The sequence below is a fragment of the Phalacrocorax aristotelis genome, chromosome 20, assembly GCF_949628215.1.
Source record: "Phalacrocorax aristotelis chromosome 20, bGulAri2.1, whole genome shotgun sequence".
NCBI classification, from domain to species: domain Eukaryota; kingdom Metazoa; phylum Chordata; class Aves; order Suliformes; family Phalacrocoracidae; genus Phalacrocorax; species Phalacrocorax aristotelis.
Window position 1 is genome coordinate 2267312 of NC_134295.1, and position 25958 is coordinate 2293269.

At 43.1% G+C, this 25958-nt stretch overlaps 1 protein-coding gene across 12 annotated transcripts in view; it reads left to right on the plus strand.

Annotated features, from left to right (window-relative positions):
* The window catches only part of PUM1 (pumilio RNA binding family member 1), a 77302-nt gene that overhangs the window by 19901 nt on the left and 31443 nt on the right, over positions 1 to 25958 (plus strand). For 3 of the 12 annotated variants that reach the window (XM_075115005.1, XM_075114993.1, XM_075114996.1), the window contains 6 exons: positions 10735 to 10843; positions 13540 to 13718; positions 15800 to 15966; positions 16953 to 17223; positions 23007 to 23100; positions 24412 to 24528. In XM_075115005.1, the coding sequence (XP_074971106.1) occupies positions 10735 to 10843; positions 13540 to 13718; positions 15800 to 15966; positions 16953 to 17223; positions 23007 to 23100; positions 24412 to 24528 (937 nt within the window). The remainder of the gene's footprint in view (positions 1 to 10734; positions 10844 to 13539; positions 13719 to 15799; positions 15967 to 16952; positions 17224 to 23006; positions 23101 to 24411; positions 24529 to 25958) is intronic. The other 9 variants (XM_075115000.1, XM_075115002.1, XM_075115004.1 and 6 more) reach the window with 4 other exon arrangements.

Sequence of the window (25958 nt, forward strand, 5' to 3'; positions counted from 1 at the left end):
GTGACCTCAGACCCCATAATATTGTGGGTTTAGTTGTCTGTCATTGTCTGCTGCCCTGTTTCCACTCCTGGCCACCTTTTGGCTCTTGTCATAAAGCACAGGACTGCGTTTAACGTTTAAAGTAGCTGGGAATTGTAATCAAGGGCTGCAGAAGTGATAAGTACTTCGGACAGGTCAAAGGACTGAGCAGGAGCTGTCAGATAACAGGCCCTTCAGTTCTAACTTTATAGAAACCCAGTGAGGGTTATTTTAATCTCACAGCACAGGAGGAGGTGGCAGATTTGGGGGGAATGGCCATTGGTTTTCTTTGAAAAGAGAATTTACCTGTTTCTAGGGTGACTTGAAGGAATAGCAAGTTGGCTCTGTTAGGTTCCTGAAAGTTGGACGTAAACACTTCTTTTCCTTGCCTCATTCCCTTTTCCTTTATAGTCAGTCCCTTTAGAGGCTTGTAGAAGAACAGAGATGAGAAAGATCATGTCTTGCAGGAGGATATTAATGTGCGGCAAGGCAGCTTGATACGGGTCTGTTGTTTTGGAGAGCCTTCCTTTTTGCGTTCCTGTATGTCAAGTTCAGACTAGTTTGTTTTCTCCATGTTTAGTCCATCCTATTTCTGTTACCTAGTTTATGAGCCATGTTAAAAAAAAAAACCCACTCTTCTAGAACCCCAAAATTACTGCTTTGGAGAAAACAAACCAGGACTGTCGCCTGGTGGGATTCCTAAGCAGATGCGCTTTCTCAGGTGAAGCACCTCAGGGAATTCATAGTACTTGCAGCTTAGCTTCTCTTCTCTTCTCTCCTTCTTTTCTTCCTTCTCTGGAAAATCATAATACTGGGTTGCATTTTAATTTGACAGTACTTGATAGGAAAATCTCTTTCCCTAGGTTATATTAACCTACACTGAGACTATTGACTAAGAGTAGATGAAAACGATTCACAAAGGAGAAAACATGACATTAGAAATCCATCTAAAGCTGCGGAAAAACAGCTGATGTGCCGCCATATGAAGCATGCCAGTAGAATGATGGGGGTGTGAGTGTTCTGTGAATATTATTTTTTTAACTCCTCACTTGAGCAAGACGTTCATTTTCAGATATAAAGCGTACAGGCTCTTTCAAAGCCCATTAAGAGTAAGTACAGCGCTTGTTTTGTATTTAACATGGCATTAAGTCATGTTAGCTTAAATACCTGAAGGCATTCCTAAGTATGCTGTCTGGTAAAACTCTTATTTAGCCATTTCTTGAGAGAAGTGAATTTGGGTTTGTTTCTTTGGAGACCGTGAGGTTTGCCTTCTCATGATGACTCACTTTCCCCTCCCCACCCCGCCTTCTTCTTCTTGTAAAGGTGATGCAGAAAGTTTTGGAGATGGCATCCTTTTGTCACTGGGCTTTTCCACATACCGACTGTAAGTGTTTTTCCAAGAAAGGTGTCGTATCATAGAATCGTTTCACCCTTCTTTTTGAGCTAAGACACTCTTTCTTGTTTCTCTTGGGGGCTGTGTCCCTCAGTTCCACGGTTTCTCTGTTGAATTCTCTCTATTTCCCCGAGGTATTTCAACGTACATCCAGCTGGCCGATTTAAGGAACTGTGTAAGCTGCGATCCCCGCAGGATATGCGTATTGGTTTTCAGGACTGTGTTTGTCAACTACAGGCTTTGATTTTTATGGCTTAGGTGCCTTCACTGATGGTTTCTTCCTCTCCTCCTGCTCCTGGAATGTGAAGGAAACTCATGGAGAAAGTCAGTGTACTAAGAAAAAATTTAAGTCTGAAATAAATGAGGAAAAGAGTAAATTTAATTTGTATTTCTTGATCTTGTGTCTTCTGAGCCTTACCTGCAGGAAGTGCCAATTATCTCATACAGCTGATAGTGAAAAACCTGGAGGAGAAAGGTGCAGAAACGAGTGTTTATGCACTTAGTGTATCTTTTTATCTTCTTGTTTTCTTGCTTCTTAGTAAGCAACTTCATCATAATTTTAGTCATTTAAGGAGTTTGTGCCTCTGAAGACAGAGCTTTTTCTTAAAGGGCACTGTCAAACAATTAAATCTCTTATCTGCATTTTGACAGCAGGATAGACAATATTTGGTGATGAACGGATATTCTAATCTGCGAAAATTAAGGATGGTTTTAAAAAACATCCCACAACTTTAATCTGCTTTGTGGTTGTTTCCATCTTCAAAATCCCACCCTCCCCCACCACAACCAGCCTTGTACGCCCCCAAATTTCTGTGCGAGTGGAAGAGCAATACTTTCTCAAGCGTAAGAGTGAAAAGAACCACAGAAACCCTTTTGCTCCGCTTTAAAATGGAAAAGATTGGGGCCGTTGATAGTGAGCGTGGTCGATAATGTTGAAAGTAGCCTTCCAAAGGGGGGCTATTCTCCCCCTTTTTTTAGCACTTTATCCAGGTTGTTGGCTGTAACGAAGGGATTAATCTCGGAGCCTTTCTACAAGCCATGTTAGCGTAATGAAATCTTCCCTAGTTTTGTATCAGGCTCCCATTCTCAGCAGATGTTGAACTGGAAAGTAACGAAAAGCAGCAGCATATAGCAATTGGTGAGGAAAGAGAGCGGCGCTTCAGAAGTTGTGCGTAGGGGCCAGTCGCTTTTGCTGCTTTAGCACAGAGAGCAGAACATGTCCGTGCTGCTTGTGCTGTCTTCTGAGGTCTTTGATCACCCAGCGGTGATACTTATCTGAAGCTTAACATGAGCTATGCAAGTTCTCTTTCTTTACTGACCTTCAAGACAGGGGAGCTGGATATCTGCTTTTCTTCGCTTAAATCCCTTTTATCTGTAGCTTTGCAATATTCAATATTCGCAGAGTCTCTTTTGAGGATAGTGGGCAGCGCAGAGAGGCTGCGAGGTGGTGTTTGTCATCGGTGCATTACATGCACTTTGAAATGTGGCAACATTCGTGATTTGGTAGTAGGTTATGCTGTGAGATAAGCCTGCGTCTAGAATAAAAGAGCATCTGGGTGAGTAGCTAGCTGTAACTTAATCCAGGAGGGTGGGAGGAGGATGGGAACAGAAAGACATTAGGCAGCTGGGAGGTACTTAACTTCAGAAAGGGAAGGAATTGACCAAAACTTTTGGAATATGAATATCAGGGGTAACAGTGAATTTCACCCTACACTTGAAAAGAAATGCAGGTAAGAAATATTTTGCACTTCATCTGATGAGCATTTAATTACTGCTCCCTGCTGCTGTCCCCTGCTGCTTTTAGTGCTGGAGCCTAGCGTCAGTCTGGCCAAAGAGTGAAACGTCGAAGCTGAAGTGGTAGGTGGTTCACCACGTCCATGTTTGTCCCCCTCCTGCAGTTGGTCCTAGATCAGCTCCTGCCTCTCCAGTGACCAGTGCTGTTTGTTTTTTTTTTAAGCACGGTAGTTGTGACACTGGGCCTAGACAGTCTTTCTGGTTTAAAAAACAAACCAAACAAAAACCAAGGAAAAAAAAGCCCAACCCCCTAAAAAGCCCCCGCATGACTCTGCTTTCCCCGCTAATGATGCCTTTACTCTGTTCTCATAAATTTATGATTCATTGGCAGCTGGGCTGGGGAGTGTTGACAGTTTTGAATAATATTTGTTTGTTTTCTATTATTTTTTTTTTTCTCCCCTTCAACTTATCTAGTGCTAGCAGCATTAGAAATGGGAAAATTGAAGCTGTGTTTGTGAAGCGTGATGGTGCCACAGCAGCTACGCTGGCGTGTCGGGGTGGCTCGGTGCAGGGTCTGAGAGCGGCGGAACCGGGGCAAGAGCTGAGCGAGAACGCCCCAGGGCATGGTTAGGCGGCAGCGGGGGGGCTGTGGGGTCAGTGCAGTGCAGTTAGGCTGCTTAGCAGCTTGCCATCCTGGCAAGGTGGAGATACAAAAAATATTTTTTCTAACCTTCCCCACTGTATTCCCAATCACATGATTTCTTCCCCCTTTTTCCCCCTTGTGCTATCAGACCCTCCTGTGAGCCAGCTTAACTCCCGAGCCTGCAGAAAGCTGCCCGTTCTTTGGGACAGGAGAGCAAAAGCCGTCCTTGCGGCAGCTGTACAGCTGCCAGAGGCAGCTCGGATTGCTCCTTGTGTGCGCAGCCTCCCTGTCTTGTTTGTTTTTTAGATGGCAACATTTATTTTTTTTTAGGGTAGATAATAACATCTTAGTGTTTGTAAACCTGCAGTGCTGCCCAAATGTGACTTGTAAATACATGCCCTACCTGTTGCTGCAGATAAACTGAGTTTTCCAGCTGCACAGATGGCTTCTTTTACCTTAATATTTGCCTTGTCTGAAGGGGATCAGTTTGCTTAATTTGTCTAATTCATAATCTCATCTCAGTGGGATCTGTAAGCACAGGCTCTGTACTCATTGGTTGCAGAATTGCTTTTGTTGATGTGTAAGTTGTCCCTTCCCCTCCTCCCTGCTCTGCTAAATCGAATATTGGCCTAACTCTGTAAGTCCTGTAAGAGGGCTTAGAAGGATTATTTTCATACTAGATAAGGTCAATTTTAACAAAAACTGGGGAACAAATAAACTAGTCTAGTTCTAAACTGCTGCATGTTCTTTTTTAATTTCCAATCTGAAGAACTAGATGATATCAACTTAAAATTATTTTTTTTTTTTCCCCCATTGCAAGAGACAACTTCTGCTGAGGAAAAAAAAAATTGTCTTGGCAGCCTGTTGCATAATTCAGGACAGAAGATTGCTGCTCACTAGACCTCTAGTTTTGGTCAGAGCAGTACATGACAGAACAAGGACCCCCATTGCCATCTGTTAATATTGTCTTTTGGTTTTTCCCCTCCCCACTGTCTCTAAATATATCAGGAATCTGCTTGTAAAATAAAGATTTTTGTTCTGTTTCTTTCTGCTTGTGGTACAGAGCTTCCAGCTGGAAACTTGATACTTCTAGGGGGAAAAGATTAAACTGTAGGGGACAGAGTTGTAGTTGTTTGTGCAGTGAAGGTGCGTGTGCGCACGAGACAGGGAGTACTAGGAGTTTTTCTAATCCTTGTCTGTGATTCACTGCAAAACCGTAAGAAGGTGTTCAGGTGTAGTTCTTCAGGATCTTATTGGTAAGTGGATGTGTTTTCACCCTTAAGAAAGGGGTAGAAGGTAGGTGAAACGGCAAGGTGACCCTGAGCCAGCACCGGGCCCTTGGGGCCAAGGGTGCCAGCGGTGCCCTGGGGGGCATGGAAAGGAGTGTGGCCAGCAGGGCGAGGGAGGTTCTCCTCCCCCTCTGCTCTGCCCCAGTGAGGCCACATCTGGGGTGCTGCGTCCAGTCCTGGGCCCCCCAGTTCAAGAAGGGCAGGGAACTGCTGGAGAGAGTCCAGCGGAGAGCTACGGAGGTGATCAGGGGCTGGAGCATCTCCCTTGTGAGGAAAGGCTGAGAGACCTGGGCTTGTTCAGCCTGGAGAAGAGAAGGCTGAGGGGGGATCTCATCGATGCTTATCAATATCTGAAGGGTAGGTGTCAGGAGGATGGGGCCGGACTCTTCTCAGTGGTGCCCAACGCCAGGCCAAGGGGCCACGGGCACAAGCTGGAACACGGGAAGCTCCACCTGAACATGAGGACAAACCCCTTCCCTGTGCGGGTGCCAGAGCAGGGGCACAGGCTGCCCAGAGGGGCTGTGGGGTCCCTTCCCTGGAGACATTCACACCCCGCCTGGATGCGGCCCTGTGCCCCTGCTCGGGGGTGCCTGCTCGAGCAGGGGTGGGACGGGGTGAGCTCCAGGGGTCCCTTCCCACCCCTGCCAGTCTGTGAAACAATAAAGGACTAAATTAGTCTCAAGTCTCCCTCCAGCCAGAGGAAATTACCTTGCTATCTTTTGTGGTAGTGACCCACTTTGTATCATCAGGAAAACTGAAATACTTATTTGTGTTCCCCCTGCTCATTTAAATAAAAGCTTGCTCTGAATATTCCACTTCATAAACACAGCTTGTTGCTGTGGTTTGTAAAAACATACTTATATGAAGTGTTTGTTTTCCTTCTCTCTGTTAGGAGTGTACATTTGTGCAGCTATATACGAAGTGTGTCTGAACCTGGTGCCTCATGTCTGTGAATGTCCCTTTCCACCTCCTTAGTGTCTAATTCTGTTACAATTAAGATTTGAGAATGTTTCGTGAGGTGCAGCATGCCTGTGTTGGCAGTACTGGTTTAAGGCATTCTTGTTCTTACAGCGGCCAGGGCGTGCTCGCTGGTGTGTTGCAAACTTCTCCCCTTGCCTCCTGGAGCCCTCTCAGCAGCCAAATCTGCGGGCTGCTCTTTGCGAGGGCTCTGACCAATTTGCAATATGGAACTGCAAAAGATTGCTCTTCGTAAAGAGAGGCTTTGAGGGGGGCACATGCTCTGGCCCCTGGGGCGTGTGGGGGGAAATACCTTTGCCTGGTGGTGCTGCTGAAGGCAAAGCCTTGTTGAAGCATGGCCTTGCTCCGATGAATTCTGCTGCAGCTTCTGGTTCGGAAGTGTGTTGTAGATTTTTAAATGGTAGAAATGAAAAAAATCTCATTTTGTTACCACTGTTTGTATTTCATGAGAAAGCGAGTACCTCAGAGTATTAAAACCAAGACGGGAGGTTGAACTTAGCTACCTCTAGTAGCCTTCCTCAGGAAAACTAACTACAGAACCTGTATGCATGTTTGTTTCAGATTTTAGGATTGCTTTAAAAATGTTGCGATTACCTGTTGCTGTACTTACCAGGCAGTTGCTGGGCTCCCTGTTCTCCTTTTCGGCGCTAGTTTATAGATGCAGATTTCCTCTTAGGTTTGCATTATACTTGATTTTTTTTTTTTTTTTTTTGCTTAAGCTCTATCTTGCCTTTTACATTAAAGTAGAAATAAATTTCATAAGTTTAGAACTCACTATTGTTTTCTTGTGTATGTCAGGAAAACTTAATAACATTTTGGAAACTCAAGAGATTGCGCAAGGAGTTAATGTTCTTGTAAACTAGATGCTCTTTCCTTGAAAAATACTCTATTCTGCTCACTTCTTTCCTGTCTCCTTTCTGCAAGCTCATGCCCCTTCTCATCCTTCATGTGAGGTGTGACTGCAGAACAGATTGTGGCCTTCTACACTGTAAGGTATTGTCAGAGGAAATGAGAAGTGTTTAGTTGCAACTAAAATTTGTTTAATCGGTCCATATAGCTTTCTTCTTCAAAATTCATTGAAGTGGAACAAGGAGGAGAGTAGTTCTTTTTGCTGGGGTGGCAGCAGCAGGAGTGAAAAAGCTGGGTTTTAACAAATACAGGAATGACAGAAGCTTAAACCAAATTGTAACACACCTTATGTGTGTTTATTTATAAATATTAGAGAGCACTGACTTAGCTTTCACCTCCTTAATGTCAGCCCCTGGTGCAGATGGAAGAACCGGTTAGTCTGTGTGTTTTGAAATAAGTTTTGCTGGTGGGATTCACTTGTCCTTACAGTTGTCTTGAGTTATTTTGGGGTTGCGTAAAAGGGGAGTGCAGTGCAAGTTTCCCTGCTTTTATTGTTCAGTTGAGGGAATCATGAGCAGTCCTACGCTGTGTTTACGATGCAGTGGTAAACCCTAAAGTCACCGACATGTTTCTAAAGAGTGAGTGATGTGCCGATACCTCATGAAGTTTCTTCTGCTGGTTGCAGAGAAGGTGCAGCTGGGGAAAATACTGTTTTCTACTCAGTGGTCTGAGAGTTAAAAGAACATGTTGAGTCTTGTTCTCTCAGTGGAAAAAGACAGTAAAAACCCAGAGGTGTCTTAGCACTTAGATCAAAATATATTCTTCAAAGTTCAACCTTTCTGAGAGGTTTGGGTGGAAATGACTTGCTGCTGAAAAAGATTGAAACTAGAATGGGATACCCTGTAGAGAAAATAGAAAATTAAGTGATCTTGCTTGGACAGGCTGTGTGGAAGGTGTGGAGTCTGTAGGCATGGATGGTGTGCCAAATATTGAAGAACTGGGGAAACCAAGATTTTGGTGTTTCTGTGCTGAAAGGCTCTGATACTGAAAGCCGGTGTTTTGAACAAATGTTTGACTGTAGGGGAAGTAAGTTTTTTTCCTTCCTTGCACTAAAGGGAGACTTCTTTAACACAAGGAAGAAGTTCTTTACAATGAGGGTGATGGGACTTGGAAGAGGTTGCCCAGAGAAGCTGTGGATGCCCCATCATTGGAAGTGTTCAAGGTCAGGTTGGATGGGGCTTTGAGCAACCTCAAAGATGCTCAAAAGGTTTCTGTGCTCATGGCGGGGGAGTGGATAAGGTGGTCTTTGAAGGTCCCTTCCAACGCAAACCATTCTGTGATTCGAAGCTCTGCATCTGTAATGAACACTGCAAAGCAGGGTGGGTACAAGTCCTGTGTGTCCCTGACAGGTTTTGCACAGGTATTTCCCTAGGGACAGCCCAGGTACTCGAGTCCCTACGTCCAGGTAGGGTTGAAGGGCACATATCTTTGAAGGACTTTGGAGGACGCTGCATTGTGCTTGGGTATAGATGGTGAACGAGCTCACCTCATCCTTAGTTTGAAAAATATGAAAAAATCTGAAGGTTTTTTCTTTTGGATTAGTAGGAAGAACGCTGTTATGAGTTGGAAGAGGAGGTTAGGGTGGGGAAGTAAGTTACGCAAGCGTATACTTTCCGTAAAAGAAAAACAGCAATTTAATTGAGCAACATTCATCCCTAAATAAGTTTTGTTTAGCACTGTGGCAGCGAACAGCACACACACACACGGTGTCTTCAGCCTTGTAGGTGAACCTCAGCTGGTTCAGAAGTGGCGACCTCTGTGCCGGAGCTCCTGGTGTGCCTGGCACAAGAGGAGCGCTACGGGCATGTGCCACCCTAAAATTTGACCTGTTATGTGTTAGTTTGAGCTGTTGATTCAACCTCTGTATGTGAGGATTGCTTTGTTTTACATTCCAGTGTGCTTGTACAGACGATATGCAGGTGTATGCATAAATGTTTCAGTTCAGCTGGAAAATGCCCTTGCGCCAGCTCTTGCTTGGGGCTTACAGTGAGCAGCAGCAGTGAGCCGAGGAGCTGGGAGCGTGTTTCTGCTGCTGTAAAACTTGCGCGTCTGTGTACAGCTTGAGGTTTGACTGAGAGCCCCTGAAGCAGCAGTGCTTCTGCTCCGAGGTCTGCTCAGATGCCGTGCTGGCCCTCCATCTTGTGCCTGTACAAGCTTCTTTTCCAAAGGGGTTGCATTTACTTATTTTCCCTTGTAGGCAACTGCCATGTTTAAGTCGTGGATTGATCTTACCTCTCTGTTGATCTTGGTGCAAAAGCAGGATTACTTTTAGTTAACAGCAACTTTGAGTATTCATTAAGTAGCTGAATGTAGTTGCTCTCATCTCTGGTGGGTTTTTGTGTGTTGTTTTTTTTTAGAATTTGGAAGGAATTCTGCTTTTCAGATGTGGGGTAAAATTGATGTTGCTTTCATTTTAATGCCTGTCTTCTGTGTAATCTGTCCAGTTATTAAACCCGAGGTTCAGATTTGGATCTCATACATACAGACCTGCTTCATGATACGTTTATGAGTAAACAGATCTTCCTTAAGTTAAAAAGTAAATGGTGAGCGCCACTTTTCTCATTGTCTGTCTTAAACCAGAGTACACAGCAATCTGGGAGCTCTTAAAGATGAAGCAAGCATAAATGATTTATCCAGCAGCCTATTTACTCTGTTATGCCATAGCCTTAAATTTGCACGTCTGCTGATGGAGTATAGAGTTATCAACACTTCTAATATATAGGAGACATCGACTAATCTGATGATTCTTGTTTGTACTGTGGTAATTTCAAACAGATGCAAGTACTTGTTAATCTTCCAGTTCTTTTAGTTTTATTCCAACTTCAGCAGGCAAGGCTCATTTATTTTGCTAATTTGCTGTGAATGCACTGTTGTTTCCTGTCTGAATTGCATACATCTCATTCAGCCTGAAGATTTAATTTGGAGATTGTATGCTTGACATCTAAGGCACTTAAGCAGGGCTCGAAATTCCCCGTGCCATATGTAGATACCATGCGGCAGGTGTTTCCTCGGTGAAGCTGGTATTTTCAAAATACATCTGCTAAATAGGGCACGCTGTTCTTTCTGCCATCTTACGAACTTCAGAACAATCTTCCTTGGATTCATTCAAGCCAAGGATGATTTTCTGTCTTGTTCTCGGTAAGAGTATAACCTTCTTTTCTTGTCATCTGGTAGGAACAATACATGCGTGGTAGGTGCGGTGGCCCAGAACTGTTCACTCTTATTAGTGTTTACAAATAACCTTCATAGCATGGAGAGTCCTCAGCAGTCATTAAATATGTGAGAAGTGAGAGCTCTTGGCACCTCTTGAGCTATTCTGTCCCTGCCAGCATCAGAACCTCAGTACTGAAGGCAAGGATTGGTGCTGGAAATGCTGGGTAGTTTCAGAGGTAACCTCACAGCTCAGGTGGAAGTCACGATAATGTCCTGATCAGAACAGGTGCTTTTTTCTGCTAATATTTTTCCTGCGAGAGGCTGTCATGCCGAGAGGCTGGGGAATGTAAATTGTATGTGTGTGCTTACGTGTGTGGGGTTCATAAAGCATTTAAGAATGTAAGAGGATTGCTGAGATTGAATCATTATCTCAGTTGCTGTATGGCTTTCACCCGAGGAATATGTAAATATTTTGATTATAAAGCATGCATCAGTTTGTGTTTAATGATTGATTCATGTGTAGAAGGGAGACGCTTATGGTTTATGTTTGCATTTTATACTTATTTTAATCATGCTTTGTTTTTGTTTTTGTTTTGTTTTGTTTTTTTTAATTGCAGCAGCTGTTGCCGGGTAAAAAGTTTTGGGAATCTGATGATTCCAGCAAAGATGGACCAAAAGGGATATTTCTGGGAGATCAGTGGAGAGACAGTGCTTGGGGAACATCAGGTAGCTCAATTATTTACTTAATTTAGTTGGGGTTGAATACAGAAATGTGCAACTCATCTACTCAAAACTGCTGGCCAGTCTGGATGACACACAGCTTTTAAAAGGCTTTTAAAAACATCTGTTTTACATAATAGAAAACTAACAGAAAACTCCTCATTGCTTTGTGATAGAGTTAAAAGATATCCATAGTTATAAAAAGATTGTCTAATGTGAGCATGTGTACCCTTATGTTTATCTGCTCAAAAATTTTAGATTGCCATTAAAATTTCAACTTAAACTTTCTGGTGTATTTTCTGCCTTGGGACGATTACTTGAAGTTTGAACAAAGATATTAATGACCAAGATTAGTGTTTAAAAAAAAAAAAACACACACACAAGAAAAAAAACCAAACCCAGCCCCACAATTTTTAAAGTACTAAACCAGCCAACCAAAGCCCAACAACATTCCATTTAAAAAAGAGAAAAAAAAGTGATGTTTTGAATTAGTAGCATTGAGGTTTATCTGCCAAGAATTTTGTTCTTAAGTCAGCGACTGTCCTTTATTTTGAATTTAAGGAGAGCGTGTTCAGGTTGGTTTTAGTTAAATGGCAAAAAATCACGTGTGTGCTGAATTTGAAATGCTAACCTTTCACTTTTTATTTCCTGTGCTCTCTATATGTAATGAATATGCTCCTTAAAGACTGCCGAGTGTCTCGTGCAGTTTCCAAACAACTGCACAGAACCACAGCTCCAGGGGAGACGTGATTTAGAGGAACTTCACCGCTGTGTGGGGTTTTTCCCCCTGCTGAAAATAGCCATTATTAGAGTGAAGGTATTGCGATAGCAGTACATGGGCATTTTTTTATTATTTAAATTTCAAAATGGCTGTGAAAAGGGGATAAAGCTTCTCAAAATCTGATCAGCTAAATATTGCAGTCTGGCTGGGTACCAGGGAGATTTTGGGGAGCTGCTGCCTCCAGCCGTCTGACCTGCCTGTCTGCAGAGGATCTCCATAGCCGCGCCTGCGTCCAGCCCTCAACAACGGTTTGTGCCTGGCTGTGTTAACATAAACTGAAGTTGAGGGTGGATGAAAGGGCTGAGCCAGACTCTGAACAGCAACAGCTGAGGAGACTTTCTCCTTTGCTGCCTCTGTTGTTGGGCTGGTTACATCCACCAGACAGGCAGGGTAGACATCTGGGGGAGGTAACTCCTACGCTGGTTGATCACAGATCTCCATGAGTCAAAGCCTTCCGTCTCATCTCTTCCTTTGTTTTATTCTCAATTAATCCTGTGCACCTCAGAGCTTTTATTCCTGAGCCATGGCCTGCACTGCTGTCTGTGAGTCAGGGAAGTCATAGTTTCCCCTTTTGCTCATCTAAAATGAAGAAAAAAGCCATGGTCTGAGCAGTTGCTCAAGGTCGCTGCCCCACAGCAAGGAGCACGACTTGGAGGAGGAGTGTGGAAATGTCTTGGCCAGAAGACATGTGTTCCATGACCAACGGAACTAATGAAGCCTGGTTTTCTGTAAGATGCCCTTCAATCCACCCATTTTCCTTTCTGTCTGTGTTTCCACAGTATGCACTGCAGTCCTCCCGTATGGCTTTCGTTCTTCACTATTGTTCCTTGAAGTTGTAGTTTTAAAGTATTTGAAGCTAGTACCACTAAAAAAAGCAGTCCTGTCTGATGCAGGCCACTCCTTTCTTCCTCTTCTGGTGGTACAAGTAGTTATGCAGCAGTGCAATGAAACCTGCTGGGGAATTGCTCTGGGTTAAAGGTAGCTTTTATCTTTTCTTTGTTAACTTTATCCCAGAAAAGTCTCCCTGGTCCACTTCACTTTGTGGCCCCATAGATTCTTGTGCTGGCTTGAGGGAGAAGGCAGGAAAGCATAGCTGGGAGCAACGATAGAATAGAATTACTTCTTTTGACAATTTATGCCTGCTTTATAAGGAAACTACAGTACCGATATCATCACATGTCCCTTCCACCATCCCCTGGCACTACTGTCTGCTGCCTGTTGCACCTGACTCGCTGACTATTGCCAGCCTGAGCAGGCAGGAGCAGAGTACTTCATGCCTTCCCTCGCTGGGGATGTAAGGTCATCTGCTGCTGCCCAGCCAGAGATTTTTGCAGAGCTCTTAAGGACTTGGAGACGGCTGTCCTTAGTCTCTTCTGGTTGGATCTCGAACCCTCATGCTGCAGAGGGGGTAAAGGGATGGAGCGGATGCAGGAGGACAGGGGATGAGGAGGAAGAAACAAAGTTCTCAAACTCTTTTCTTGAGGAAATAGCAGCTAAGGGAAACTCCGATCATTAAATGAATATGGCAGGTCATATGGCCAAGAAAGCAAATGTAGGCTGGCGTAACAGTAGGATATTTTAAATGACAAATCAAATGATTGTTTTTTCATGGTACTAATGCAAGAGTTTTACTCAAACTAAAAATTAGAACTTTGGTTTTTTAATTGCAACCTTTACTTAGAGACTTAAAATTCTGAAATTTTGTTATTTTAGACTTCAAATGTAGTTATCGCTTGTAGGTTTACAGGTTCTAGTACTTAAAAACTGAGAAAGCCATCCTGCTTTTTCTAATGGACATTGTTAGAGTCAAAAAGTTGGCACTTCTTAGTACAATTAAGACACTAGAGAGTACGTATTTAATGACTTGCCTCCTTTGAATAGTTGGATCTACTTATAAGAATTACACATGTTTTTGTTCCAGATCACTCTGTTTCCCAACCAATTATGGTTCAGAGAAGACCTGGTCAGGGCTTTCATGTGAATAGTGAAGTCAACTCAGTGCTTTCACCACGGTCAGAGAGTGGAGGACTTGGAGTTAGCATGGTGGAGTATGTGTTGAGCTCATCTCCTGGAGATTCCTGCCTAAGGAAAGGAGGATTTGTAAGTGTGCCTGATTCTGACATTTGAGTTCCCATTATGTTATTTTCTCCATTTGCTGCTTGGTTTGTTTGTTTGTTAATCCATTCCTAAAGGCAGATGTTTCTTCTTTCTTTTGTTTGCTCTTAGTCTAGCTTGCTTTCTTAAAACGGGTCGGCTAGCAGTTTAACCGTTGTTCTTGACTGAGGGGATGCGGTATGGGAGATGGGTGTACAGGATGTGAAGGTTGCTGTCATTCCCTGGTTCTTCGAATAAGCACACCAGCAGTAACGCCCCATCTAAGCTTGTCGTTGGAAAAGTATGCAAATATACCTGTGGTTTTTGAATGAGCGTGTGGCTGCTTTGTTGCTGGCTAAGAACAAAAAACTCCATGTAATGATGCTAGAAACATAATGTAGCTACAAAAGCCACTCCAGCTGGGGAATGCTTTCAAGGGCATATCGTTTCCTAAGGAGAAATGGCATTAGTCACTGTGCTTCGTGGGGTGGGGAAGGGAGCACAGTTGCTGCTGCCTTGAATCTAAGGATGTGGTGAGAGGCGTAATCAAGCCCCATCCCTGTAGCGGGGGAAAAGAGGCTGCATCTCAGCTCTGCCTCATGAGCCAAGTGCTAGATCAGGAATTGTTGAAAAAAATAAAAGCGGTGTAGGTTTGTTACTGTTAGACTGCTGTGCTCATCTCTTCAGGGAGCTGATTTGTGGTTTCCCTCGTCCATCCTCTTATTTTTGTCCCTCATCAGTGGGCACCTGATAACCTTGTTGAACCCTCAGCCTAAGAAAGATGATTTTTGAGACATGAATGATCAGTGGAAGGAGCCAATTTCTCATTGGAATTGGGGGGTTAGAGAGGTGTCTGCTCGGCAGCATTGGTAGTCAGGCTGCCAGATCTGAAATGAGGGATTTCACTGGTGACTATAACATTGCGTGGGTGAGAATTGGGCTCCAAATTTCTATTTACAATTGGCATTTCCAAGCCTGCTCTTTAATATTAAGAAAGCACAATTTTGTTTTCTTTGAGAAGAAGCATCAGAAGATGATCGCTTTTAAAACAATCTTTTTTTCTAAATATGGGGGAGCAAATCCCCCTGATTAGAGAGAATGGAAAAATGATTAAGTTGATACAGGGTTCAAATGCTCTGTCCTGTACGGAGTACTTTTCCCTCAAATGAAGTTGAAGACAGGCTTTGAATGTCTGTCTTTGGCAGCACCAAAGCCGTCTCTGATAAATATGTTTATATGCCCCTTGCTGGTTTTTATCATAAATTATGTTGTTTTTCCTCTCCCTTTTGTTGTTCAAAACTCTGCCCCTGGCATAATCACCCTTTATTCTTCTCCCAAGTGAAATAAAATGCAGACATTAAGGGCAGAAATGCTGCTGATGTAATACGACTCATAAAATGCTCAACCGAACAGAAAGCATTTCCTCCCCCTCTTTCTTCTTTCCACCACCCCCCCCACCCCCCCCCAGTGTGCTTTAGGATCATATGAACCAATCCTTGAGCTAGTGATTGACTTGAGAGCTCTTCAGTGAGTTGTACCTTGGAAATCGCTGTGCAAATCACAGTAATGCCCCCAAAACTGAGGTGATCCTGTTCTGCTCAAATACATGCACTTGCCCAGTGAATTACTGCGTCTTTGACACCGAGACAGTGACTTTTGGGGAGATGCTAATTTGGTTTATACCCCTTCAGTACATGTGTTGTATTTAAAAGTTCCTGAATTAATTTTGAAGTCCCTAAGTCCCATCTAGAAAGAGGATTTGGATAAGTATTCTTTAAAATTATTTGGGGGTGGGATTTTTAGAGCCTATAGAAGCAGACCCTGAATTGCTAAATGGGAGAAACCAAATAGATGGATAAAACCTCTCTTGGAAGAGTGAAAACTAGTTCCCATATTTCTTTGATTATGGTTGACTGTTTTGCCTTTTTACATTTTTTTTTTTTTTTTTAAATTATTATTTGTAAGAACTAATGTTTGCGAGTGACTTACTTTATTGTGACACGTTTCTTTGATTTGTTACCATCTCGGAATAAAAGTAAAATTGATCTGAAAACGAAGCTTATTAAAATAATGTCTCTTTTGCCTAGGGGCCAAGGGATGCAGAGAATGATGAGAATGACAAAGGGGATAAGAAAAATAAGGGCACATTTGATGGCGATAAATTAGGAGATCTGAAGGAGGAGGGGGATGTGATGGATAAAACAAATGGTTTGCCTGTGCAGAATGGAATCGACGCAGATGTCAAAGACTTCAGGTACGTGCACCGTTAGCTAATAATTAATCAGTGTCACACTTAACATGTTTTGAAACATTTTTCAAGCTGTAGTGGAAAAGCCTTTGACTCATTGAAACTGTGTCATGAGGACATTATAATGTGCACAGGGAAGCACTGTGAGAAGGTGGAGGATAACATCTGATAGCCCTAGCCTGTGCAGACCTAGTTCTGTACGTTGCAATCTTGTTTTATTTTCACACCTGTTTTTAATTACTCTTTGTGGGATTCCTATGGAAATACCTACTGAAGATGTTGACTCTGCTTATATACTAGGCTAAATTATACTGGGGGTTTTGGACTTCTTCCTTGTAGCTCTCAAGAGATTAAAACCTTCCGAAATTATGGCTGTTGATATAATGAATGCATTTTTATTCGCTGCTAGCTTACCCGCTTGCCGTGCCTCCTCTTGACATGTAGGGAAACTGTAAAAGCAAAAGCAGTGTGCTGCGAGGCGCATACCGCTGGGCCTTGCGTTGAGATGAGCCATTTCTCGCTTGAGTCCAATGCTTATGTTGGGTAACTGGGAAACCATGGCAGCTCCTTGAGAACGGTTTCAAGTGCAATACAGTGCCAGAGTATCACATGGTTAATAATCATGAGTAGGCTTATGACAAAAATTACTTTGGTATTGCTGAAATCCTGTCTTGTTATTACTGACCCTCTCAATTGAGGAGGGAAAAAAAAACACATGAATTTTTTTACGCTTCTCCTGTAACAGGTCTTTGAGTCAGAGGGACTAGGAGTTTTGTGGGTGCCTCTTTTTGGTGTTTTTTTATATACATAAATTGTTCAGTAGAATTCACTTAGGGAACTATTTCAGACCTTCCTTTTATTTTTTTTCCCCTTTATCACAACGTCTGCAAGCAGTTCTGGTGAGTACTAGTGTCTGTTGCTGTTAATCAATGCTGTGTGACACAGCATTAAATGGACGTGCTTAGTGATGAGTGTCTTTCCTTTCTGCACAGCCGTACGCCTGGTAATTGCCAGAACTCTGCTAGTGAAGTAGATCTTTTGGGTCCAAACCAGAATGGATCAGAGGGCTTAGCCCAGCTGGCGAGTACTAATGGTGCCAAGCCAGTGGAGGATTTCTCCAACATCGAGTCCCAGAGCGTCCCTCTGGATCCCATGGAGCATGTTGGCATGGAGCCTCTTCAGTTTGATTATTCTGGCACTCAAGTACCTGTGGACTCAGCCGCAGCCACCGTGGGGCTCTTCGATTACAATTCCCAACAACAGGTAAAGTGTTGGCCGTTGATCCTACGCTACCGCTCCAGTTCCTCCAGGAGAGTCGTCGTGGGGTTAGCATGAGCTCAGCCTCTTGTCCTGGGGAAGAGGGATGGAGGAAGGTCGGAATGGGTTTCATCGTCCCTGTGCCATCAGTAGTGCTGCGTGTGTCCTCCTAGGGAGCTCGATGCAGGAGATCTACTTAAGTTGGCCACCTGTACAGCAGTCTTAAGGACCTCTGATAAACAGCAGTTATCAACGGCGCGTTTCCGTATATTAATCACTTTTAGTTTTGAGTAAGTTTGTTTTGGAGAAGAGCTTTAAACTAGCAAAAACTGCTAAAAAGAAAAAACCAAACAAACAACAAAAGAGAAAACAAAAAAACCACACCCCAACAACCCACCCTTGAGCCCTTAAAGTGACTTGAAGGTCAAATGACTATTCAGCCTCGGTGTTGCAGCCCTGCTTTGGGATCTCTGTGGTACTGACCCGGAGCAGGCTGAAGGAATAATGAGTTAAAACTGGCTTGCTCATACTTGAGCATGGTTTAAAACCTGAAGTCAGAGTCCAACACTACAAAACTTTATCTCAGCCCAGCGGGTTTGTTTGACCTTTTCTCCCACGCAAGCGGCCCAAGCTTCTCATCCCAGACAAGTAACGTGAGTTCTCGCTTTGCTGTTGGCTTCTATTGAATGCTGGGCCAAGATCCAACGATCGACTTGTAATCCACTCCTGTCCTGCTAGTTTGGGTAACGATAGTAAACTTTTATTGCCTTCCTTTTGTAACTATGATATCCCTCAAAGAAGAATAAAATCCTTTGTTGTAGCTGATTGTGCGAGTATATAACTAGCCCCGGGTATCCTGAAATATCTGATCTTTTTTAGCAAAATAGCCTGTTGGCACTCTCTGTTGAGGAAAAGCTGTTGCCAAGTTTGTGCTAAAGGCCCACCTTCAGAGAGTTATCATAGTCTCAAAAGCAATGAAAAGATCTGTGTTATAGTTTATTTGGTTGTTTTATTATATGGCATGTTTGGGAGGTTAATGGAAAATTTTTTAATAATTAAACTAAATAGCTGCTGTGTAGTTCAAAAAAGGGAAAAAAGCTCGTTTCAATTCTTTGTCTTACTCTAGTGTAGGACCTCAAATGCAAGAATTACACATGTTTCATTGTTTGAAAGTATATTTTTTAAAACAGTGTATTGGAGCTAAATCATTGAACTGCTTGCAGGTATGTGAAGTCTGTTAGTGTATTTTATTTAAATTAAGGCTTATTTACAAGTTCAAGTAGTTTTTATTTGTTTCTTCCAGCCTTTAGAAATAGGATTTAAAATTTGTCTTGTCTTGTACCTAGCTAGTGGAAATAAAAAGTCTCGAAGTAAGGCCGACCTGGAAAGTGTGCTGATTTCAGAAGAGATTGCGGTACGGTGCTCTGGCTCCAGCTGGCCCTCTAGACAGCCCTGGGTTTTATTCTTTGCATAAAGTGGATGGTTAATATCCACCTAGAGCTAATGTCATCACCGTGTAATTGTGCTTAAAACTTTCAGCTGGGTTGCCTGCAAATCTGCAGTTCTCTCTGTCTCTTTGAACTGTGAGTTTTGGAGGGGAGCAGGAGGTCCGGGTGTTGGGAGCACAGCTGCCTGCCCACCCCTTTGCTCTGGCATGCTTAGCTCCCACCCAGGTCATGCTGAGAATAAGCAGGCTAGGCTGTTTAATAAGGACTGTTATTTTAGTTTCAGCTTTGTTGCAATAGCTACTTACACCTCCAGTAGACGCGAATGGCAGGCTTTTGTAAGTGCAAGTGCTGTATTAAAGATAAGGATTCACTCCGCTGCTAAATGCAACCTCTCAGTGCACGTTCGTGCAAATGCAGAGTGTCTTGGCTCAGAGTTGTACCCATTTTCTTAATCTTTGATATCCAGTGTTTCTTGGTACTTGCTGTGTGTCAGTTATCACCTGTATGAAAGAAATCAGTCTTTGGCAGTGTAGTCTTTTCCATTTGGTTGTCAGAAGGAAATATGTCCTGAACAAAAGGACCTTGTCTGTAAAAGTGTCTTTCTTGGCCCATTGGGAAGCGTCATATACTTTGAAGGGATTACAAGCAAGTACAGCTAAAAGCAATATTAAGAAGGGAAGGTCTTAACCACGTGTAATCTGATTAGAGATGTCAGATGTTTATTTTGCAGAAGAAACTGGCTTACAGAAACCTAATCTTGCAGTGTTCCCATAACTATAATATAGACTGTGACGTTCTGGTTTCTTGGAATTCCCTCGATGAACTCCCCTGCGTGTTGTAAATGATACTTGAGTTGTGTTCACGTGTGAGAGAGGAAAGCAGCCTCGCTTCTTGAAATGTCGGGTGATTCTACTGAACTTGTCTGAAACTGTGTCAGTAGCTGCTAGGGTTTCACTCTGAGATTTCTAATAGGCTAAAATGCTCCGTGCACACTCTTTCATAAACTTCAGCTTCACTTTGTAGATTCTAGTTAGCATTCCTGTTAGAGGTTTCTTTTCCTTTTCCCACTTACTGGAGGCCACAATTTATTACTGCTACCTAGTTTTTTTTGGAATATAGGTCTTTGCTGTCAGCAGATGGAGACAGTGCATTGAGGCTTTAATAACCCCTCCTAAAATATGTAGAGTTGATGATTCCCAGAGCTCATGTGGTGTAGGGGTTTACCTGGCAAAGTGAAGCCTGAAATTGTGATCGTTTTTGTTTGGCTCCGCTCCCCTGTCTATGCTGCAGGCAGTATGAAGTCTGCAGCTGCAAGAAGTTTTAGCTGTTCACATTGAGTTTCTTCCAGGTAAGCTGAGTCTAGAGTCTGGGTTTGCAGGCTTGCAGAAACTGCGATTTAAAGCAGGCAGAGGGAGAGGTCACTGATTTGAGTCACTGCCCGAGTGTGTGGCTTTAGATACCAACATTTATCTGACCTTTCTTTGGAAGGGAAACTCCATACGCATTGGAGAGGAGGCCTGCTGAAGGAGTCCAGCCCTTCCTCATGCTTGCAACACAGCGTGAATGCAGAATGTTTGCCTGTGGTTTTAAAGAAGCTCAAGCATATTGGCTGAGGAAGTAAGCATTGCTAAGTTGGAGCTAAGTCTTTAGGTTTCTTTGACTTGAGGATGCACACCTACTCTTGGTGATTTTCTTGAGCAGATGAGAGGACTCTGCCCAGCTGCTCTGTTTCTTACTCCTCCCATGTGTAATACCAGTAATTTTAAGTAAAGGAGCATCTTTTCCATCTCCTTCTTTCAGTCTTTAGGTAAACCCTAGCAGCTGTTGACAGCAGCCCTTTACAGAGCATTTTGGGTACTGTGGCTTGATTTCAGCAAAAGAAAAATGCACAGAGCTAGTGTGGGTACTTGTATGTCTGAAAGCCAAATTTAGCAGTCATCAGCTGTGCTCACACATGGGGGGGAGAGCAGGCAGACAACAAAAAAACCCAGCAGCAGCAGGTGAAATATTCATGCTTTGAGTAGCTGTGGGGTTTGTTTTCTCTTTCTGCTAGTACTTCTAATTTAAAAAGGGATCATTGAGATGCATTTGGGAGGTGTGGAAGTCATCACACATGTAAACTGAGTAAAACAAAAAGCAATTTCGGGGAAGATAAGTGTTAAGGCAGGCAACTGATAATCTAGCCTGTTCCTCCACCGTTCACCTTGGTGGAATAGACATCAGCAGACTGGAAAAATGGATCTCAGGAATGCAAAATAATATGAAAATTAAAGGTTTTGATGAAATCTCAGCTGAAGAAAGCTAAAATATTGGATAGCTGAACTCAATACAGAAGTAGGCCACAAAACCCAGGATGTCTGTTCTAGATGTATCTCTACCCAGCACTGAAGCAGTCTAGGGGATATAGATTCCCCCCACCCCCCACCTGCTGATGCTGATCAGCAAACGAGATGTTGCTGGAGACTACTACAGAGCCAGTATCCCTCATTCCATTTTCTGTAGGTCACATTGTCCATGATGTCCTTGCCTTTTGTAACTAAAAGATGTCAGTAGAGCGTTTGATCCAGCTACTAATTACAGATGGTATATTAACGAAGATTACACCCCTTGTAAGTGCTCAGCTTTGTGTAAGTAGGATGTACTGTTGAATGACACGTTTAAAGAAGAAAAAAAAGGTGTGTTCTGCGTAAAGACTGCTAAGAATGTTTTATGGCCCTCCTGATGTTAGGCTCAGGGAGGTGATAAAATAACTGTGGACTCGCCATGTTTCTCCATAAGCAGCATCGTGGTACCCCTTGGATGTATGGAGGGGCCCCAGCGTGAGCAATCTTTGGGGAAAACAGCTCTGAGTAGGGTTTTGGCACACAGAGGATCAGTTCTGCATCCCCCAAGTACTGAGATCCACATCTTAAATCTAATACTGATCCCATACATGTTTGTTTTTTCTCCTTCTGAACTTGTAAAAAGAGAAGAAAATGGAGGTAGGCTATCGCCTATCAGTTTTCATATTTTCTGTCTAAACAGCGGAGTTGCTCATCCTGCTCTCAGGAGAACCAATTCCAATTTTTGCCTATTAAAAACCCCCTAATTTTCTAAATGCTTCCATACTTTTTCTTGATGTTTGTGTGTTTCTGCCAAAAATTTGGGCAGAATTATTATTTCTGCTTCTGACAGCTGAAGTGGGTCACTCATCTGAAAGGAGAGCAGAGATAATAGGTGTGAAAATTGTATGGCATTTAGGCCTGTTTTTTTTACAAGTGAGTGGAGAGAGAAAACATTTATCAGTGGTTTGTGAAGTCATTCACGCCTCAGAAATGATCAGTTTTGGAAGTAAGGCGGGATGAACGTTGCTTCTGGATAGTTTCAGAGTGGCTGTTCAGCTTGTGTATTCCTAAATGTTTTAATTGGAGCTGAGTGATGGTCTGCTAATGGATTGATTCAGGGAGTGTTTCACTTGGGTAGAGGCATGGACTCTGGCGTAGGAAGCTGGGGAAGTAAAGGATGAATGCAAAAACAAAAAAAAAAAGCCATAAGCAAAAATATTTGATCTTTAAAGACTAATGTAACCCCCTCTCAGTTTTTTCTTATTGAACAACTGTTCTCAATTAAACTGCTCCTAAGATTGCAGTAAGCTGTAAGCTGGCAAACTTGCATGTACTTTGGATGACTTAACCAAAAAGGCCCTGGGTCTGGTTTCTGTCTGTGCTCAAAGAAGAATTTACACTCCTTGCCTGGATTCACGTAGGAGATGCTGGAGGTGGAACGCTGGCAGGTAAAGGAAGCATTTTGTCCAGGGGTTCGTGAGCTCCCGAGCGTGGCATCCCATCCGATGGCTCTAAAGCCATCTCAGGCACACCATCTCTCCCACGCCTTGCTCTGCTGTCCGGCTCGCCGCTTCAGACCTTCTGGGAGGGTCGCATGGGTTGTCCGATGGTGTAACTGGGATTTCACTGTACTCAGTGGTGTTCAAGATCTGGAAGAGCTTGTGGCAGCTACTAGTGATCCACAGGCTGCAGTCAGGGGCTGTGTGTCTGAGAAGGAGTCGGGGAAGAAAACAGCTTTCAGGCATTGCGCAGAGAATAACGGAGAAAACCCTGGCTGTGGTTTAGCTGTACTTCAGAAATACATCTTTTTTTTTTTTTTTTTCAGGTGGATTATCATGGGCAATTGATTTCAAAGGGGTTTGGTTTTCTTTCAGTTCCTTTTGAAACGTTTCTCTTTAAAGAGGAGTGTTTGTCGTTGTGAAAATAAATCTAGTGTAAAGGAATTGCTTTAAAAGGAAGTAAGAGAATGCTTTCTGTGCACGAGTAAAGGACCGTATTTGTGCTTTTATCTCTTTAGCTGTTCCAAAGACCGAATGCACTTGCTGTTCAACAACTAACAGCAGCGCAGCAGCAGCAGTACGCCTTGGCAGCTGCCCATCAGCCTCACATAGGTAAGTCTTGCATTTAATGCATTGCATTTTTCTGTTGGTCTTCAGAATACGTGGGGAAAATAGCAGGGAAAAGGATTGGCAGGTTTTAGAGAATCCTAAATATGTTTCTGCGACTGGTAATCGGCGTACAAGCTGAAGTATATTGCTTGAACATTTACTTGAAGCATTCTGGAGGTATCTCTTCTTGCACGCTTTAAAAGCTCTAGAGCATTCATGTCTGGTAGGAATGTGGCACTCTTACCCTTGCTGAGAGTGCTGTTGAGTAATGAGAGCGTTTTGAAGTACGTGCTTGCTTGGAGCGAGGCATGAATTGGGGTGAGCGTTACAGTGAAGTGAGGGGAAAATGCACAATTCAATATACACCTGAATGTGCTTCATGTGGTTCAGCTGCCTGGCCTGACTTTAACTTAAAGCTGTGATTTATGCAAATACATGATTCATATTATTAAAACAGTATAGATTAACTGGGAAGAAAGCACTAATCCTGTGTTTAGACAAACAGGAGAACAGTGAAGGGCTACTCATGGGTGATTGGAGTTAAACTGTCTTAGGGTTAAATGTTTTTAGCACAATAAGCGCTTCAAGTGGCAGTTCTTCCTACCCGAAAGCCCAGTACAAATGTGCTCCGTGCAGTGCTCTTTGTATGCTTATTGGAGTTCAGGGATAGGCCTGACTTAAAATTATTTAGCTTTTTAACTTACTCCCCTTCACCTTCACCTCCCCTCCACGCCCCCCTCCCACCCACTGGTAATTTCTCTAATGATTAAACTGTTTCCTTGCAGAGGAAGGTAGTGCCTACACGGCAGCGATAGTGCCCTGCTACGTTACGTGAATGCTCCTGAGCTCCTTCCAAACTAATTATTTGAAGTACTGGTGTTGTGCGGTGGGCATGGAACTCAGAACGCAGGGTAGATTGGTTCTTGATCAACTTGCTCTTGAAAAAACGGAATAGTAACAAGCAATTAGGTAATGATGATATCTAGCTGGTGTTAAGTCACCCAAACAGTAAGGGTGTATCTGTGCTGCAGATACCTGAGCAAGTATGGGCATTGTATGTAGAGTATTTTACCACTTCAGCTTTCCTTATGGGGCATTGCGTCCTTGGAATTAGGGTTCTTTTATGTAAATTATCCTCTGTAGATTGTTCTGTTCAGACTCCGGGACACGCCGTGGTTGCTCACTCCCTATAGAAAACATCCTGTAAAAAGCTTGAAAATACTCAAGCAACCTGAGCTTTTGTGTTGGCCAGCCAGGCAGCCAGAGGTGTCTTGGTAGGGCGTCAGTTCTAGTTAAGTTTGTTTTTACTGACAGGTGTGTTTTCAGCAGGTTTAGCTCCTGCCGCCTTTGTCCCCAATCCGTACATCATCAGCGCCGCTCCGCCAGGAACAGATCCGTACGCAGCCGGACTTGCAGCAGCTGCGACATTAGGTGAGGTACTTCCGGTTTCCAACATCTGTGACCGTTGTCTTGTACCAAAACCGCTCTTGAGTCTGTGATTGTGGAAATTAATTATTAGGACGTTGTAATTTCTGAGGAGATGTAATTTAATTGTGTATCAGTAAGTTGAAACAGTTTGTGTTGGAAACCCTGTTTTCTGTAGATTAAATGTGATAATTCTTGTATAACACTTGCTGTGGGCTCTCTTTCTGTTGCGGATAAACAACCAGAGCATATCTGAAATGAAACACTTGCAGACATAAATGTTGCTACATGTTTGGGGTTTTTTGGTAACTCTGACAGTAGTGGGAGATACCTTTCAAAATACACTTATTAAATGCTAGAAAGATGGAGGGTGTGTTTTCCTGCCAGGAAAGTTGTATCTGGTTGCTGTTTAGCTTGACTTACTGTAGTGCATTCTGCAAACGTTATCTTTCCCTCTTGGTCGAGTCTGTTAAGGATTTACGCTTTTTAGGTTCTCTAGGTAAAAACATCCTGTATCTGCTGCGAGGCTTACACTATGAATATGCAGTTTTCCAGATGGCGAGCGAAGATGGTGGCTTTTGTCTTTGTGCAAGATCTTTCTCCCAAACGTTCATGTATCAGTTTCCAAATTCTTCCCAACTGTCATAGCCAAAATTGTTGTATCTTGGGATGACAGCTCGGTAAAACAGCTTATCAGGCAGTGTGAAGAACACACCGTACGTTGAACTTTTGCTGCGTACGCCTTAAAGTTCTTGCCTAAGAGTTGAGGACAAAGGAAGAATGTACTTTCAGGAAAAACATTTTTATAACTATGCTTTTCTTTCCGTGAGCCAGTGGGAAAGGAAGTCTTCTCCACTTTTAAATAAAAACTGTTTAGCTGAGAGTAGTGGTGATTTTTAGTGGAGCCTGCACACCACACTCCACTTACAACTTGTATGCTCACTGCAAATCTCTTCCGCTGTGGGATAGCTTGTACTAGCCAGATCAAAACCATAGAGCAGTGGTTGTACGTGAATGCACTGCTCTGGCAAACAGCGCTGTGGTTTGGTACGTGACTTTTCAGCGTGTTTAACAGCTCTTACATAAGCGCTGCTTAGCTTTTAAGCTTTGGAGGCCAGCATCAGGTCAAGCTCTGAAATGAGATTTCAGCAACTGTTACCCAGTTGGATGGCATTTTTAATGGATCATATGGGAGTATGTAACGAATCAAGATTATAGTCTGAAGATGTGGGCTTTGGACTTTTTGGCTGCTGTGAATTTTGTATGCTGATTGCATAATAACAATGCAAGATTAAGTTTAGGTAACAACATGTTGTTGGCAAACAAATGATGCTGTGATTAAATGGAGGAAAGCCAAGAGCTAGAGTGCAAGGATATTTCTAATAGTCAATAAACTATCATGTGGTGATGAATGCGTGGCAGTGAATGAATGACCT